The sequence below is a fragment of the Corylus avellana genome, chromosome ca3 (genome assembly GCF_901000735.1).
Source record: "Corylus avellana chromosome ca3, CavTom2PMs-1.0".
In the NCBI taxonomy this organism is placed as follows: domain Eukaryota; kingdom Viridiplantae; phylum Streptophyta; class Magnoliopsida; order Fagales; family Betulaceae; genus Corylus; species Corylus avellana.
This window is the reverse complement of record NC_081543.1, coordinates 8,647,408-8,662,234: the sequence shown is the minus strand read 5'-3', so window position 1 is coordinate 8,662,234 and position 14,827 is coordinate 8,647,408. Positions and strand designations below refer to the sequence as shown.

Here is a 14,827-nt window from a genome sequence, read left to right as displayed (position 1 = left end):
GATTAAATTTACCTACTACTATAAGTTTATACTTTTGAGATAATTGGTAATTTAATATTGTCAATTTCATACTTGAAAGTAAAAAAGAAAAAAAAAAAAAAAAAAAAAGTCTTCAATTCGTCAAATCATTAAGTAGGTAAGATAATGGATATTGATCCATTGTGAGCCTATCATGGGATTTCTAGTCTAATAGCAAATTGAGATCAAAGTTAATCGATAACACAAGATCACAAGTTGATAGTTACTCCAAAATTTGTTCTACAAATGATGTATCACAATCCCATAAGATGAAGGGTACACCTCGCTGGCTACCTATAGCATTCCCAGGATTCTACCGATCTAGGAATCTAAGACAAAGGAGTGTGATCCATGATTCTACCGATCTAGGAATCTAAGACAAAGGAGTGTGATCTCAAGAAGTACTGGTGGTTCTATTCATTTCCTAAGTCCGTAGTCAAACGACTGCTTGTGCAGGGCGAGGGCTCCGTGGTGCCTCCAAGCATTGATGAAGTTTGTGTCAACAACGAGATGTTCAAAGCTGGCCTCTAGTTGCTCTTCCCCATCCCTATCGAGGAAATCTTGTCATTTGTCAATCTCACTCCCCAGCAATTCCTTATGAATAGTTAGCAAATAATGGTGGCTTGTTGCATCGTTTGGCCGATGAACTTTGGTCTTGCCTTGACGTCAAATGAGTTCTGATGGGATCATGATCATCACAGCTTTAAAACGCGTTGTTGTCATGAATAGTGTAAGTATACATATAAGCACATCCCAATCTCCATACCTAGACGATGTAGGATGCCACATGAAGCCACGCCCGGCAGTTCCACCTGTACTGTAGTGACACAAATAATTAGCTAGGCTAAGATAGCTTGGTTAGAGGGTTAATTGGACTTTTGGGTCACCAAGAATAGCTAGAGGGCCATTTTGGGAATTTTGGACTTTCTAACCGAACGCTCGTGTGGGGACCACACGAACGTACGCTTGCAATAGTACACAAGTGCTTGTGTAGGGACCAGCCCGAACATACGTTGACCATTGGATATTGTCCGAGCGTACGACTGCAATCTTATAATCGCGGTGTAAACAGTACACGAATGTTCGGCACAATAGTACCAAACGCTCGTTGCACTGCAGGCCTGCTCTTGCAGAGCTCATAGTTTTTCCCACCCTATAAATATCCCCCTCCCATGCCCATACCAACCCATTCTGCCCTCTAAGTCCTAAAGAAATCCTACATGAGTGTTGTTGTAAGCTTTTGAGAGATTTCCTTGGTGTTCTTGTAGAGAATGAAGGAATCTCTTAAGGACTCTTGTTGTAGAAAGATAATCATCTTATTTCTAGTGTTTTCTTAGATGTTATGCTAGCGTTACATTGTTATAGTAGCGTAGTTGTTATAAACTAAGAAGGTTTAAGTTTTAGTCTCGTTTTGAGTATTTTCTTCTCATTAGATGGATAATTGTTGCATATTGATTTATTTTATTTTTTTTTTGGCTAAGATGTGTTAGATACCCTTTTGTAACCTTGAAACCAGTTGATGGACCAAATGAGGTTCTACTTGAACCTCTTTGGCCGAACACTCGGCCTCAAGCCCGAACGTTCGCCTAGAAGCATTTTAGGGGGAACGCAATTTAGCCCAATTAGTCCAGAACTTTGTTTTCGACATTTCAGGGTCTAGGTTCATTGTAGCTTGGACTTAGGACTAATGATAGGCTTTTCATAGATTTGGAGAACTTGGAACCGCCAGAGGGATTGTTGGAAGAACTATACGACTTGGGTGAGTACAAACTCACATGATACTAGGCGTTACTTTTCTCGCATTGCACGACTATTTTGTATATCAAACATGCATTTTTACAACTCTCATGAAATATATTTTGTTATTTCATGAACTCTTCATTTTGTGAAAATGTGTTACTTAACAAGATAACGAACCTGATGAGATTGTAAGAACATGCATGTAAAATACGAACAAGACTAATTACATCGTATAATGGTCATGAGCTTACGTGTGAGATAATGGTCATGAGCTTACTATACACGTACACCGGTACGTGTGAGATAATGGTCATGAGCTTACTATACATGTTAATTCTATGGTCAAATGTGTGTGATCGAGGATGTGATATACAAACCTTGGATCCAATGTTACATCTATATGTATTAATTAGTATCAATAAACTCAAAAGTAATTAAGTTTGTATAGGAGACCTTCCATGTAACATACTCCAATTCTCCTATAAATAGGAGTCTTTGGTATTGTAAATTTAATCAAGTGAATAAGAGCAACAATCTAACCCTTAGGGCTTTTATCCTGTAAATGTAGGTCATATACCGAACCACGTAAATTCCTGTGTTTATTTTCTTCGTTTGGCATTTTCCTTTAATTTATTTGCGATTATCTTTTCTGTCATGGTATCAAATCTACAGGCTAACGTCAGTGTTTCAATCTTGGATTGCAATACCATGATTAATTGTTATTCTTGTTTTCATGTCCCTTGCAAATTTTAAAGATACCATGATGAATTTGTGTATCATTTTCCTTAAAAGAGAAAATAATTTTCAAATGTTTTAAAAACGCTTCTTGTTTTACCTAATTTTTTTAAGGGTTAAATACTAAAAAAACCCCTAGGATTTTGACACTTTATTTTTTTCCCTCCTAGGTTTTGATTTATATCACAAGAGGTACATGTGGTTTTGATAAAGACCAAATTGGTCCTTCCATTCATTGACCGTTAGTTGACTTAACCGAAGTCCACAACACTGACATGTGAACCAATTAAAATTTGACACCTAGCATAAGTGGCCACCTAATTTATTTTTTTAAAAAAAAAGAACAAAAAAAATAGGGGGTGGCCCTTGGCCATTTGGGAGTGGCCAAAACCACCCCCAATGGTAGTTTGGGGGTGGTTTTGGCCACCCCCTTGGCTCCATGGGGGTGGCTTGGTACCCACTAGGGGTGGTTTCGGTCACCCCCTTGGGCACCAAGGGGGTGGCTCGGCCACCCCCATCCGGCCAGATAAGGTTTTTCTTTTTTTCTTTTTTTCTTTTTTCTTTGAAAATTTTTTTTTTTTTAATTTTTTTTTTTAAATAAAAAAATTTAATTAGGTGGCCACGTCATTACTGATGACGTGGCCACTTATGCCAAGTGTCGAATTTTAATTGGTCCACATGTCAGTGATGTGGACTTCCGGTAAGTCAATTAACGGTCAATAGATGGAATGATCAATTTGGTCTTTATCAAAACCACAGGTATCTCCTGTAATATAAATCAAAACCTATGGGAAAAAAATAAAGTGTCCAAACCCTAGGAGGGTTTTAGTATTTAACCATTTTTTTAATATCATAGTTTATTATGCTTGCATGCACTCATTTAGAGCCTAAGATAAGGTTTGTTACGTAATGGTTTGAGGATAGGAGCCTCACATGCATTTCAGCCTCTGATCGAACGTTCTATGCATTCCGGTTGAACGTTCATCCCCGAGCTCAAACGTTCGCTCCATTGACAGAATGTTCAACTAGTGTTCAGATTGAGTAGAATCAAGGTTTTGTGATCTTTTAGTTTTTCATTAACTTTTGCTTTTTTCTTCTTTTTCTTTTTCCTCAATTTTTTGTTATTTTTTGTTAATTTTGTTGCTTTATTCATTTTTTGAAATTTTGTTTAATCTTATTATTAAGGGTATTTTTGTCATTTTGGGTTGTGAGATGAAGACATTGTAACCCCAATGATTGATTCACTTGATTGGTGGGACATTGCAAAAATTGAACATTGAAGAGGATATTGCAAAAAGAATAATAGTTAAAAGGAATAAATGTAATTTCTCCTAAAAAAGAATTATCATGCACATTGCACCATGCCTGTTTTAGGCTTTAGGAACCAGATCACAACAGATCCACTTGATTTATTCCACACCATATACACTTCAGAATGAAAATGGGTTTTCCATTTTATCCAGCTGCTCCTCGAAGCATGTTCAACTTCAATCATTTTTCATTTATATTGAATTGAATTTGTAATAGTACTCTATAATTTACATTTAGTTACTTATTTTTACACCCAAAATGCAGGTTTCCTTGGTGACAAGAAATAGCCTATCCCAATACTGCAACACAGCACACATTTGCATTAAGCAATAAACACATAACAAAACATGAATTTATGCATCTTGTCATCGGAATCATCATAAAAAGGGATTAAAAGAAAACCAAGTTTTGCTATTTGTTTGAAGATGTTTGTTTTGCTGACACATAAACATGGTGCATTATTTTCACATTTCACACAATGAAAGCATGCCAATAAACAAAAGGAGACACATAATTGGAACAACAATAACTGTTCAATTAGTTGCCCATAGCTCTAACTATGGTTCGCCACCAAGCTCCACTCGTAGATTGTCGTATGGAAGCACTTTTGGTGCCTGCTCAACAGAAAAAGGGAAATGCCACCATTAAGCATCAGAAAGCATTAAATTATCTACAAAAGCATCAGAAATGATAAAAGATATACAAATGTCAAAACCCAGAGGAATATACAGACAAGTTATTACACGTGAAAGATACAGACAAAACACTCAAGAAGGAGAGGACCCTATACTTCCCGACATAATAGCTCCTCAGGAAGTATGTTTAATCAGTTCACTTTCCAAAAGAACTAGTTTTAGCATCATATTTTGATACAGACAGTTAAAAGCAAGCTTAACTACCAAAATCGTTTCAAATTACGGACTAAATTTGACATAGACATTAATCAATACCCTTCATAGGCTACTTGAGTGTGTAGAATTTCCAGCTATGGGCTATAGTTATGGTCCGCAATTCTAACAACGGGTTTCATACAATATGTTTTATTTGTTACTTAAATTTGAACTTAATAGTCAAAGTCCATATAGTCCAAGTCTTATTAGAGTTACGTTTAGTTTTTTTAATAAATACTGATGTAACACTTCCAATTACAACAAGTCCTGAGAATTTTTGGTAAAAAATGCTCTTGAGAATTATGCATTACAACCCTATCTAAAGTGTGATGCTGAAGAAATCCTATGTGCAATACTTAAGAAAACTAGGTGTGATGCCTAGATCTACCTTCTTTTCGCTCTTATTTTCCTATTCAGATTTCACCGATTTCTGTTGAGATCTATTTTCCAATGTTTACAAATTCAAATCAAATCGGAAGCTATTTTCTAATAAATAACCAACAAGCAACTCAAGTCAATGAAGTCATAGATCCCACAACTAAGGACCAGCCACATGAACCATTCCAAATGTTCAGATCAGTGCAATGTTAGAAAAATCCCATATCCTGTAGCATCAAAAGCCACTTTTCGATATTTCTTATCTAACTGATTGACCCCCTTCTGGACGTTTTCCAAACAAATTCCATTAAGAATGTCAAGGAAATACCTCCTAAATCATCTCAGCATAACAGAATAGATCATCCGAATGCAAACACAGATCAAACACCAGATAAGGACGCAGCAAGATAGAATATCTACTGATCAGGTTGTTGTATTTTCAAATCTATACAGTCAATGTCAAACACTACGTACATGATTTTCTCTTGTAACTATAAATACAAAGCCTATACCTATCTTACGGTAAATCAGTACAAATTACTCAATCATATTGCAAACACTTATAAATAATATTACCACCCCCCTTATGCCATCAAAAATTGGCAAGAAACTCATCCCAGAATAACAACAAGGCAATAAATTCACTTCATCAATAATAGATAAACCACAGCGCATAACTACGTTTGATGTAATACAAACGGTCATAGAAAATCAACGTATTACTTGGAAAATCCAAAGCACGAAACTAAAGATCAAGTTGGAGCTTTGACTTACAAATGGTGTCTTAGAGGCTTTATCGTTCCACACAGCCAACAATCCCAGAGAAGCGAAAAAGCCCAAACCCCCGCACAGCCAAGCCAATGCTTCATACTGTCTCCAAATTCACAAAAATCTTCAAATTCCTACTTAAGATAATCAGAAATGGAGCTCATGAATAGATGAATTGTTACCTTTCCAACTGTATCCGCAATGCGATCTATACAGGGCTCGGGAAATGCGGTCCCGTTGTCCCAAACCAGCTCGTCGTTGACATGAAGCTGAAAGAGCAAGAACAGGTACAACGTTGTTAGGGCCTCCTAAGACCAAAAACATAGGGATTTGGAAAGAAAAAAAAAAGGGTTGATGTGCTCACAGGTTTGTCGGGGACGATGTGTTTGCCGACTGGGAGGCCCATGCCGGACCGAAGGCGAAGAGAGGAGGCGACGGAGCGACCAACGACGCCGTTTCCGCCCATGATTGTAGATGCTACCTTGCTCAATCTCCCTGCCATGTTTGTTTCCCCGATTTCCTTGTTTCGCTAGAACCCAAGACTCAATTTTCTTTCTCCTATTGTGAGTGCTTGTTCGGTTCTTCCCAAAAGGGAATGGGGATCAACGACGCCGTTTCAAGTGTTGTGCGGTGCCCCTAGTATTATTGGGCCGCTAGGTTTTTGTTTTTGGGTGGATTAAAAGTAATGTCTGCAGGACGGATGGGTGAGTTTGGACCTTACCGTCCCAGCCCAACGAAGGAACAATGGATTCCTTTTTGCATCACTGCTTCGGTTTCCAAAAAATAAAAATAAGGGCCTGTTTGGCTCTGTTCAGTGAAAAATAAAATTGTTTAAAATGAAAAAAGAAGTTTGTGTTTTGAATTCTCTGGCTTCGATATTTCAGCCGATAGCATTCCTTACAATATATCCATTCAGAAATTTGTTCATTGCAATTATTATTGTCATTCAAAAGGATAGTTTCCTTGTAGAGTTGCATGCTTTTGCCAACTTTAATAATTCACTACAAAAAAAAAAGGTCATTAGTTGCCGCTAATTTTTTTAAAAGTTTTTGATCATGTTATTAGCGGTGATCCTGAGAATTGCCGCTATTTACTCATCATTAGTGGCTACTATTAGCGGCGACATGAAAGTCGCCGCTAATAGTCAGTCATTAGCGGCGACATGTAAAAGTCTTCGTGCTACTGACCTCTCATCAGCAGCAACTTTTGAGTCGCCGCTATTTGTTTGGTCACTAATGACCATATTGCTTGTAGTATTCCTTCTCTGCATGTTTACATGTTGAAAAATGCTTCATTTCCTCCTCTCATCCTTCTCTTACATATTGCACTTCTTTTACATGTGTGGCACCTCTCTTGCATGTTGCACCCTCTTTTTTGACAAAATCTTTCCTTGATGAGTTTTCGTCATGATTTGGCGCCTTGGTTGTCTTCCTTATACGTTGTGATTTGGCTATTATTGTGATTAACAAATATGAGCGTATTATTTGGAAAAATATCATCAAATGTCTTAATAGGCTCCCTCAAGCTAAGTGCAACTTTCATGACGCTGAGATTGTTAGGTAATGTAAGAAACCAATTGGACATCAAGGGCTTCGTACAAGTGTCATCTTTTTAGTCTTTTGTAGATATGAACCGCACCTTTAATTTTTTTTATGCAACTTTTTGGCGCACAAAGTGAAAATTAATTTCAATGTGCTCCGTGCGTGCCTCAAATATTGGATAGGCGGTTAGGTATGTGGCTCCAAAATTATCACACTACAAAGTATAGTGTTCCGTGTAATTACTAGGTTGTGATTAGTTTACTTAAAGATTTAGCAATGGTTCTCAGTTCGTTAGGAGCCGTTTTGGAGAGGTTTTATGAGTTTTTCAACACTGACCGAACGTTTGCCAATACCCGCTAAATGGTATTTTTCGCAAAAAGAATATTCTTGCTTATTTTTATGATCCTCAATACAGAAAAAAGAATTCAGGAATTATTAAATATAGGACTATCGGGGTGCATTCAATCCTCAACAAAGAGGAAGCCAGGGCAATAACGATGAAGGAATTTGAGCACTAATGTAGCTAACAGCCACCTTCATAGTCGATTTATTAGGGTCGTCACCTTCTTCTACTCAACTAGTGGAAGTATCCACCGTTTTCTTTGTCTGTTAAGCCTCACAGCTATAGGACTTCCTAAATAAAACTGCAATCGTAGTTTATCAACCACTCACATGACCACCGAGATCTTCGACTTAGCTCCCAAAGGTAATCCACCCGGCCCTTCCCCAACTTAGAAAAGGGGAGCGGAAGATAACGAAAGGGAGACAAAGTCCTAACTAAATCATAACAAAAGAACCTCCATCTACATCATAAGACAAGCTACCCATTCCATCTATCATATCAGTCAAGTCGATCCAATTCGTTCTTATCTATAGATAACGCAAGAGAGAACTTATGACTTCGCAGATGGAAAGGGATTCGAACCCCAAGTATTCCTATCAATACTTTGGTTTTCAAGACCGACTCTTTCAACCACTCAGACATCCATCCCTTTTGCGCTTCGCCCGCCCTATCTATCTGCGCACTGGCAAGTAGGGGCTAGATCACTGAACGTTTGGGACCAAAACCAAGAAACTGCTAAGTAAACAGTACACCGAACGTTCACGAGGGGACCACATTGAACGTTCGTTGACCAAATTTTGACCCGTTGGGTAATTACTAAATGTACGCTTGCAACTCTGAAATACTGTACACACAGTACAACGAATGTTCAGCCATAAACCACCGAACATTTGCTGCATTGCAGACTGTTACAGCAGGCCACCAGCACCCTCAGCTTTTCTAAACCTATAAATACCTCCTCCCACACCCTCCTAAACCTCATTCTACCTTCTGAGCCGTAGAAAAACTCTACTTGAAAGTTTGGTGAATTTGAGAATGAGAAGAGCTTTTCTTGTAGGTTTTGCTCAAGAAAGGTAACATTCTTGTCCTAATTCGTGTTTTACTTGGTTGTTATTCTGTTTAGATAGTATTCCATAATCTTGGTTATAGTTTTGAGGTTATATTGTCCATCTAGGTTTTAATCTTGATTTTCGCATGATTTGGTTTTTCATTATTGTTTAGCGTATTGTATTTTGCATGGTGTGGCTAACCCAATTTTTTTTTTTCTTTTTTTTTTTTGAAAAAAATATAATTTTTTAATCTTTTTAATTTATATGACACATGTCGATTTTTTATTGGTGCTGAAGTGGCGTTCCTTTAAATTTTGAGCGAAATTTTAACCGAGGTACCATCTCCGTCTTTATGAAAACTACAAGTACCTCCTGTGATAAAAATAAAAACCTAGGTAGGAAAAAAAAATTTAAAACCCTAGAGGGACTAAAGTATTTAACCCTTTTATTTATTTAAAACATGGGTTAAAGAATATTATAAGAGATTGGGATTGGGATAAAACTCATTTATCACCTACAATTTATGAAAGAGTTAAAAATTCCTTAACCCAATGATTTATGGAAAAACAAGCCCAAAACCGAAACTGTAAAACCTTCCCCGATGAGCCCTAGCCTTTAGGGCCTTTTTGCAAGCAAAGCCCAAGTCCACCTTCACTGAACGAGCGCTCGCCTAGGGGACCACACCAAGCGCTCGTCTGAACCTCAAGCCACCCTTATGAAAAACCGTACTCTAAACACTTTTGGCTTTTTGCAAACAGTACACGAGCACTCGCATGAATAATACACACGAGCGCTTGCTGACCATTTTTAGACCCTTGGTTAATACCTGGAACGCACGCTTGAAAAGCATTTTTGGCTCATTGTGAACGGTACACGAGGGCTCGCCTAGGGGACGACAGCGAGCACTCATTCCTTTCATGTTATTATGTTGTCAAGTTCTTGTTTTATAATAAGCCTAAGCATTCCCTTAAAGTCATGAATACTCATTTTAATGTTTTAAACCTTTTGCTTTCTTGTTATTATGTTGTCAAGTTCTTGTTTTATAATAAGCCTAAGCATACTTAAAGTCATGAATACTCATTTTAATGTTTTAAACCTTTTGGTGTTATGGTAAGCCTTTGTATGCTTTCCTTGTTAAAGAGATTTACTTCAAAAAGTGTTTTCGAAAAATGCCATTAAGAAAACTTGTGTTATGTTTTTGTGCTTATAATGGACCATTTACCGTATGCAAAAAGTGTTTTCAAAAGCTTCAAACTCCTCTTGAATTCTGCATTTAATTAATGTCCGAAGAAGACCTTCCTTTTGTAGTGTCACAATGAAATTTGTTAGTTCAAAGGATTCTTCGATGGATTGTTGTTCAATAAAATTTCTGTTTCAAGTCTCTGGTAAAAGTTTGCCTGTATTACTCTAATTGTTGTTCAATAAGATTTCAATTACTTCAAAAAAGGATGTATTACAGCACCAAAACATACATTTCGATAGCCATAATAATCTTATACATTAAACAAAAGCAAAAAGTAAAAGGAAACATACAGGTAAACTAGCCCATACAAAATAAAAGCGTCCCAGGTGCTAGTTGCAGTTCCTTATTGCAGAAAAGTCTTGCCACACGTATTCTCATTCTCACATTGTCAAGTGCATATAGTATGAAGCACTAGTTAAATCCTAAGCTCATATTTCCAACTGGTTCTGCACCTCCAGGATGGTCTGAGCCGATTTCCTCAGCCGTTGCGCCTCCTCTTCCGTCAGATGCACATTGGTGACACCCAAAACCCCACCCCGACCGAGCTGGGCCGGCAAGCTCAAGAACACGTCACCACCATCAATGCCATGGAACCCCCTTGCAAGGACCGAGACCGGGTGGATCTTCCGCTGGTCTCGAAGCAGGTCTCGAGCCAGGCTAGCCACAGAGTACCCAATGGCCCACGATGTGTAGCCCTTGAGGCTTATCACTTCATAAGCACTATCGATGACTGCTTTGTGAATGTTCTCTAAGGTTTCCTTTTCGTACGCGATTTGTTGCTTCTCCAGGAAGCTCAGTATTGGCACGCCGCCTACACTGATGCTTGACCACAGCGCCACCGAGCTGTCACCATGCTCCCCCACTATGTAAGCCTACAGTCATAATTACAAGCAAAACAGGTTAACTAAAAGCAAATGCCACACTCAAAATTAGCATTTTGTTTTTTATTTTTTTTGCGTGTTAATTCAAAGATGCTTTTTACTTCATTCAATAAGATTTAAACAAATACAGAAGTTTGTATTACCAAAGCAAATAAATTTAACATATTAAAAATTAAAATTAATTAATTCGGTATCATACAACCTTCTTCATTTATTTGAGAGAATCTCAATCCCTAAATAGCATTTCCCAAATACAAAACACTGCAAAGCAAAAAATTACCCTTTAAATTTTTTTTTGCCAACCAACTCGTTAGTCAACAATTAACAAACCTTTTTTATACTTTTCGTCCTTGATTTTTAATTTTCAAACAGGGTAGGCTTGAAAATAGAAATACTAATTGAAAATAGTCTTTCATGTCTCAGTTTTCCACACCTAATTTTTTGAAAAGAAAAAAAAAAAACTAATCAGAATGATTGCATATATGACGAAGAATACCCAAACAAAAGACAACAAAAATCCTGAAATTCTGTAGCTCCACACTCTGTCAAGTACAGTAAAATTATAATTGATTGTGTTACCTAAAAAAATGTGCAGTTGAGAGCTTGCAGTTAAGTAAACTTAATGCACCTGATCAGTCGTACCACACGTTATTCAATGTAATTTGAATTCAAAATTTCAAAATAATATCTTGAATAAAAAAGGTAGAAGGGAATATCTATTATCTGCCACTGACCTGGACATCCTGAGCGTTTGCATCGAGATGATCGGCAATGAGGAACCGAAACCTGGACGAGTCGAGATTGGTACCCGACCCGATAACCCGATTGGAGGGGAACCCGGATAGCTTCCATGCCACGTAAGTAAGCACATCCACGGGGTTGGAAACGATCATTAGAATGGAATCTGGGGAGTAGCGCGCAAGAGGGGGTATGATCCCCTTGAAAAGAGCCACGTTCCTCTGCAGCAGGTTCAGCCTAGACTCGTCCGGAATCTGGCGGGCCCCGGCGGTGACGATGCAAAGATCGGATCCGACGGTGACGGCGTAGTCGACGGAGGCGTGGATTTTGGTGCGGGGGAGGAAGGCAGCGGCGTGCTGGAGGTCGAGCATCTCGCCGCGGAGCTTGTCGGGCTTGGCGTCGATGAGGACGAGCTCGTCGGCGAGGTCTTGGGTGAGGATGGTTTGGGCAATGGCCATGCCCACATTGCCGGCCCCGATGACGGAGATCTTGGTGTGGCGCTTGGTCGGCGACGGAGGGGCGGCGCTGTGGATGGGCTTGAAGAAGGCCTCGGTTAGATCGAGGCCTCCTGGGCCAAGCGACGACGTTGAAAAAGTCTTGTGCATTGTGAAAGCTGAGTTATGGGAGATTTTTGTGTTTGGGTTTTTTGAATGATGGAGAGAGCGTTGGAGTTTGTGAGGTATTTATAGCTGGAGTCTTGGAGAGGAAGAAAAGCTGTGGGCCAGTGGAGGCTGGAGATTGTGGTCCTTGTGGAGCAGAGCAGTTGAGTGGGGAGAACGTTATGGCGTTTCAACGGTCAACGTTCTGGAACACCAACTGTCCTATATTTCCTGTACGTGCTTCTGACTCCACGTTATGGAGTTTCAACGGTCAACGTTCTGGAACAACTGCTTTTTTGATTTCCCTTTCATAAAGTGCTGAATGTTAACTCACCAAATCTTAACATAATCTCCAACTTTACCTTTCTTTTCTCTCCATTTTTTTTTTCTTTTAATAAGTAAAATACTAAAAATAAGGATTTTTAGGATTTTTAGGAAAAATATAATCTTTATAAAAAAAATTAAAGAAATAAAATTTAAATGATATAGATAAAAAATAAGGGATAAATGTAAAATTAATCCGGCCTAAATTGCAAATCATTCCATGTGATATTAAAAAAAAAAATTATAGGTCCCTGTAGTTGGCATAAATTACAAATTATTCCAAGTGGTATAAAAAATAAATAGTTTACTCTATGAAATCAATTTCTGTTAAAGAATTTAGCAAAATTTGTCATTTTGACAACTAAGATTACACATCAGCCATCACTCCACGTCATACTGCTACTGTTAATTAACATAATCTCTTAGTTCTTCAAAATTTTATTCTATGCATAACCCTCCCTTATCTTCCTCAGCCACTTTATAAAATGTGACCGTCAAATTCTCGCAAAATAATCACAAACCATAGCAAGGAATATGAAAATGAGGGAGGGTTACGCAAAGAGTAAAATTTTGGTGTTAAAAGAGACTATGTTAATTTACTATACCAGTATGACGTATCAAAGTAATGTATTATGTTAAGTTACTTTTTTTTTTTTTTTTTTTTTGAACAAATACTCGATTAATCTTATTGCTAATGATCGGAAAGTGGGGGTAAGGCCCCTACAAACAATCAAGAGAAAGAGCTAAATGCTCCTTCATTACAATGTCATGAATACAATTTGGAGTAAGGTTCCTCCAAATTCTATCACCAACACCTTTTATGGCTGCTTTCGCCAAACTATGAGTAGCCTCATTTGCTTCCCTAGGAACATAAACACAGGACCACCATGGGAATGTTAAGTTACTTAAAGAAAATTGATTGTAGGAAATAAATTGTTATTTTGACCTATTCTAAAGACCTATAAATTATTTTTGATACCACAATAAGTGATTTGTAATTTAGCTCAACTACAGGGATCTATATATTATTTGTTATACTACAATAAGTGATTTGTAATTTAGACAAATCACATTGACCAATTTTGCATTTATCCCAAAAAAATAAATAATTGGATGTATGGTGTCTTTTAAAACTCATTAACTAGACTAAATAAAGTAGGTTTTGACTAGCCATCCTGCAGCGGGTGACCGGCCACCCATGACAACTCTAGGTTTTCCTTTCTTTTTTTTGTCTTCTTCTTCTTTTTCTTTTTTTTATTAAATTTGAGTTTTTTTTAATAATAAAAAAAAAAGATGGGATTTTTGGTAATTTTGGTTCAAGTTCAATTAGAATACATATATTATTACCAAACTAAGGAATATGAATAATTATTCCATTCAACTTTTGTCTAGTCCTAGTAATTTCTATTCATTTTCCTAATGAAATACTCAATCTGTGAGCCAAACGAGACCTATATATTTATATAAAAAAATAAATTAAAAAAATTATTTTTTTAAAACACTTAAATTCACCTTTTTATTTTAACTATTTTATTTAAATATTATTTCTCAATTTTTTTTTTCTTGGACCCCCAAGGTGCTCCAAGGGTGGTGCAACCACCCCTGGTAGATTTGAGGGTGGCTTGGCCATCGCCGATGGCAACGGGGGAGGCCGCGGCCACCCTCCTAAACTTTTTTTATTATTATTAAAAAACAAATTTAAGGGTTAAAATAAACTTTTGAAAAGAAAAAAAATTGGTTTTTTTAGAAAAAAATTGTCCATTTTTTCATGAAATAGTTTATTCTCCTCTTTTTTAGAGGAATAGTTATTTATGTGTATAAGGAATAAGTAATTCCTACGAGAATAATTATTCTTAGGAATAGACCTTTACCAACCAGAATAATAGTTTCCATTTCGGGTCTATTTCAGAAACCAAACGGGCCCTTAAAAAAGAAAGAATTGTTGGACCACATTTATAAATGGAGCAGTGGAAACCACTCCTCCCGGGTTTCATTTCAAACAGAAAAGTTAGATAGAAAGCGAGAGAGAATATAAGTTAACCGGAGATGAGGAGGTTGAGGAAAATGTTAAGGAGGGTGTGTTTGGCAAAGGACTTGAAAAAAAAAAAAAAAAAAAAAACTATTTCTCTTAAAATCAACCCCAATATTCTTACTTTTTACATCAATCAGTTTTGAGGGCTGCTAGGCATCCCAACACTTTTTCCTAAATTCCCTTTCCCAAATGATCTGAACCCCACATTCATTTAAGAAAAAAAATATATATATATAT

At 37.3% G+C, this 14,827-nt stretch overlaps 2 protein-coding genes across 2 annotated transcripts; both read right to left on the bottom strand.

The window, feature by feature from the left end:
• Positions 1-4,126: 4,126 nt before the first annotated feature.
• On the bottom strand, positions 4,127-6,425 carry LOC132175812 (NADH dehydrogenase [ubiquinone] 1 beta subcomplex subunit 8, mitochondrial). The gene is made up of 4 exons (XM_059587869.1): positions 6,205-6,425; positions 6,023-6,109; positions 5,847-5,942; positions 4,127-4,418 (listed from the first exon to the last, which is right to left on the bottom strand). The coding sequence occupies exons 1-4, from the start codon at positions 6,340-6,342 to the stop codon at positions 4,362-4,364; spliced, it is 378 nt and encodes a 125-aa protein (XP_059443852.1). The 5' UTR covers positions 6,343-6,425; the 3' UTR covers positions 4,127-4,361.
• Positions 6,426-10,252: 3,827 nt separating this feature from the next.
• LOC132175274 (L-lactate dehydrogenase A) lies at positions 10,253-12,312 on the bottom strand. The gene is made up of 2 exons (XM_059587159.1): positions 11,632-12,312; positions 10,253-10,888 (listed from the first exon to the last, which is right to left on the bottom strand). Exons 1-2 carry the CDS (start codon positions 12,238-12,240, stop codon positions 10,445-10,447), a joined length of 1,053 nt encoding a protein of 350 aa, XP_059443142.1. The 5' UTR covers positions 12,241-12,312; the 3' UTR covers positions 10,253-10,444.
• Between the last annotated feature and the right edge of the window lie 2,515 nt (positions 12,313-14,827).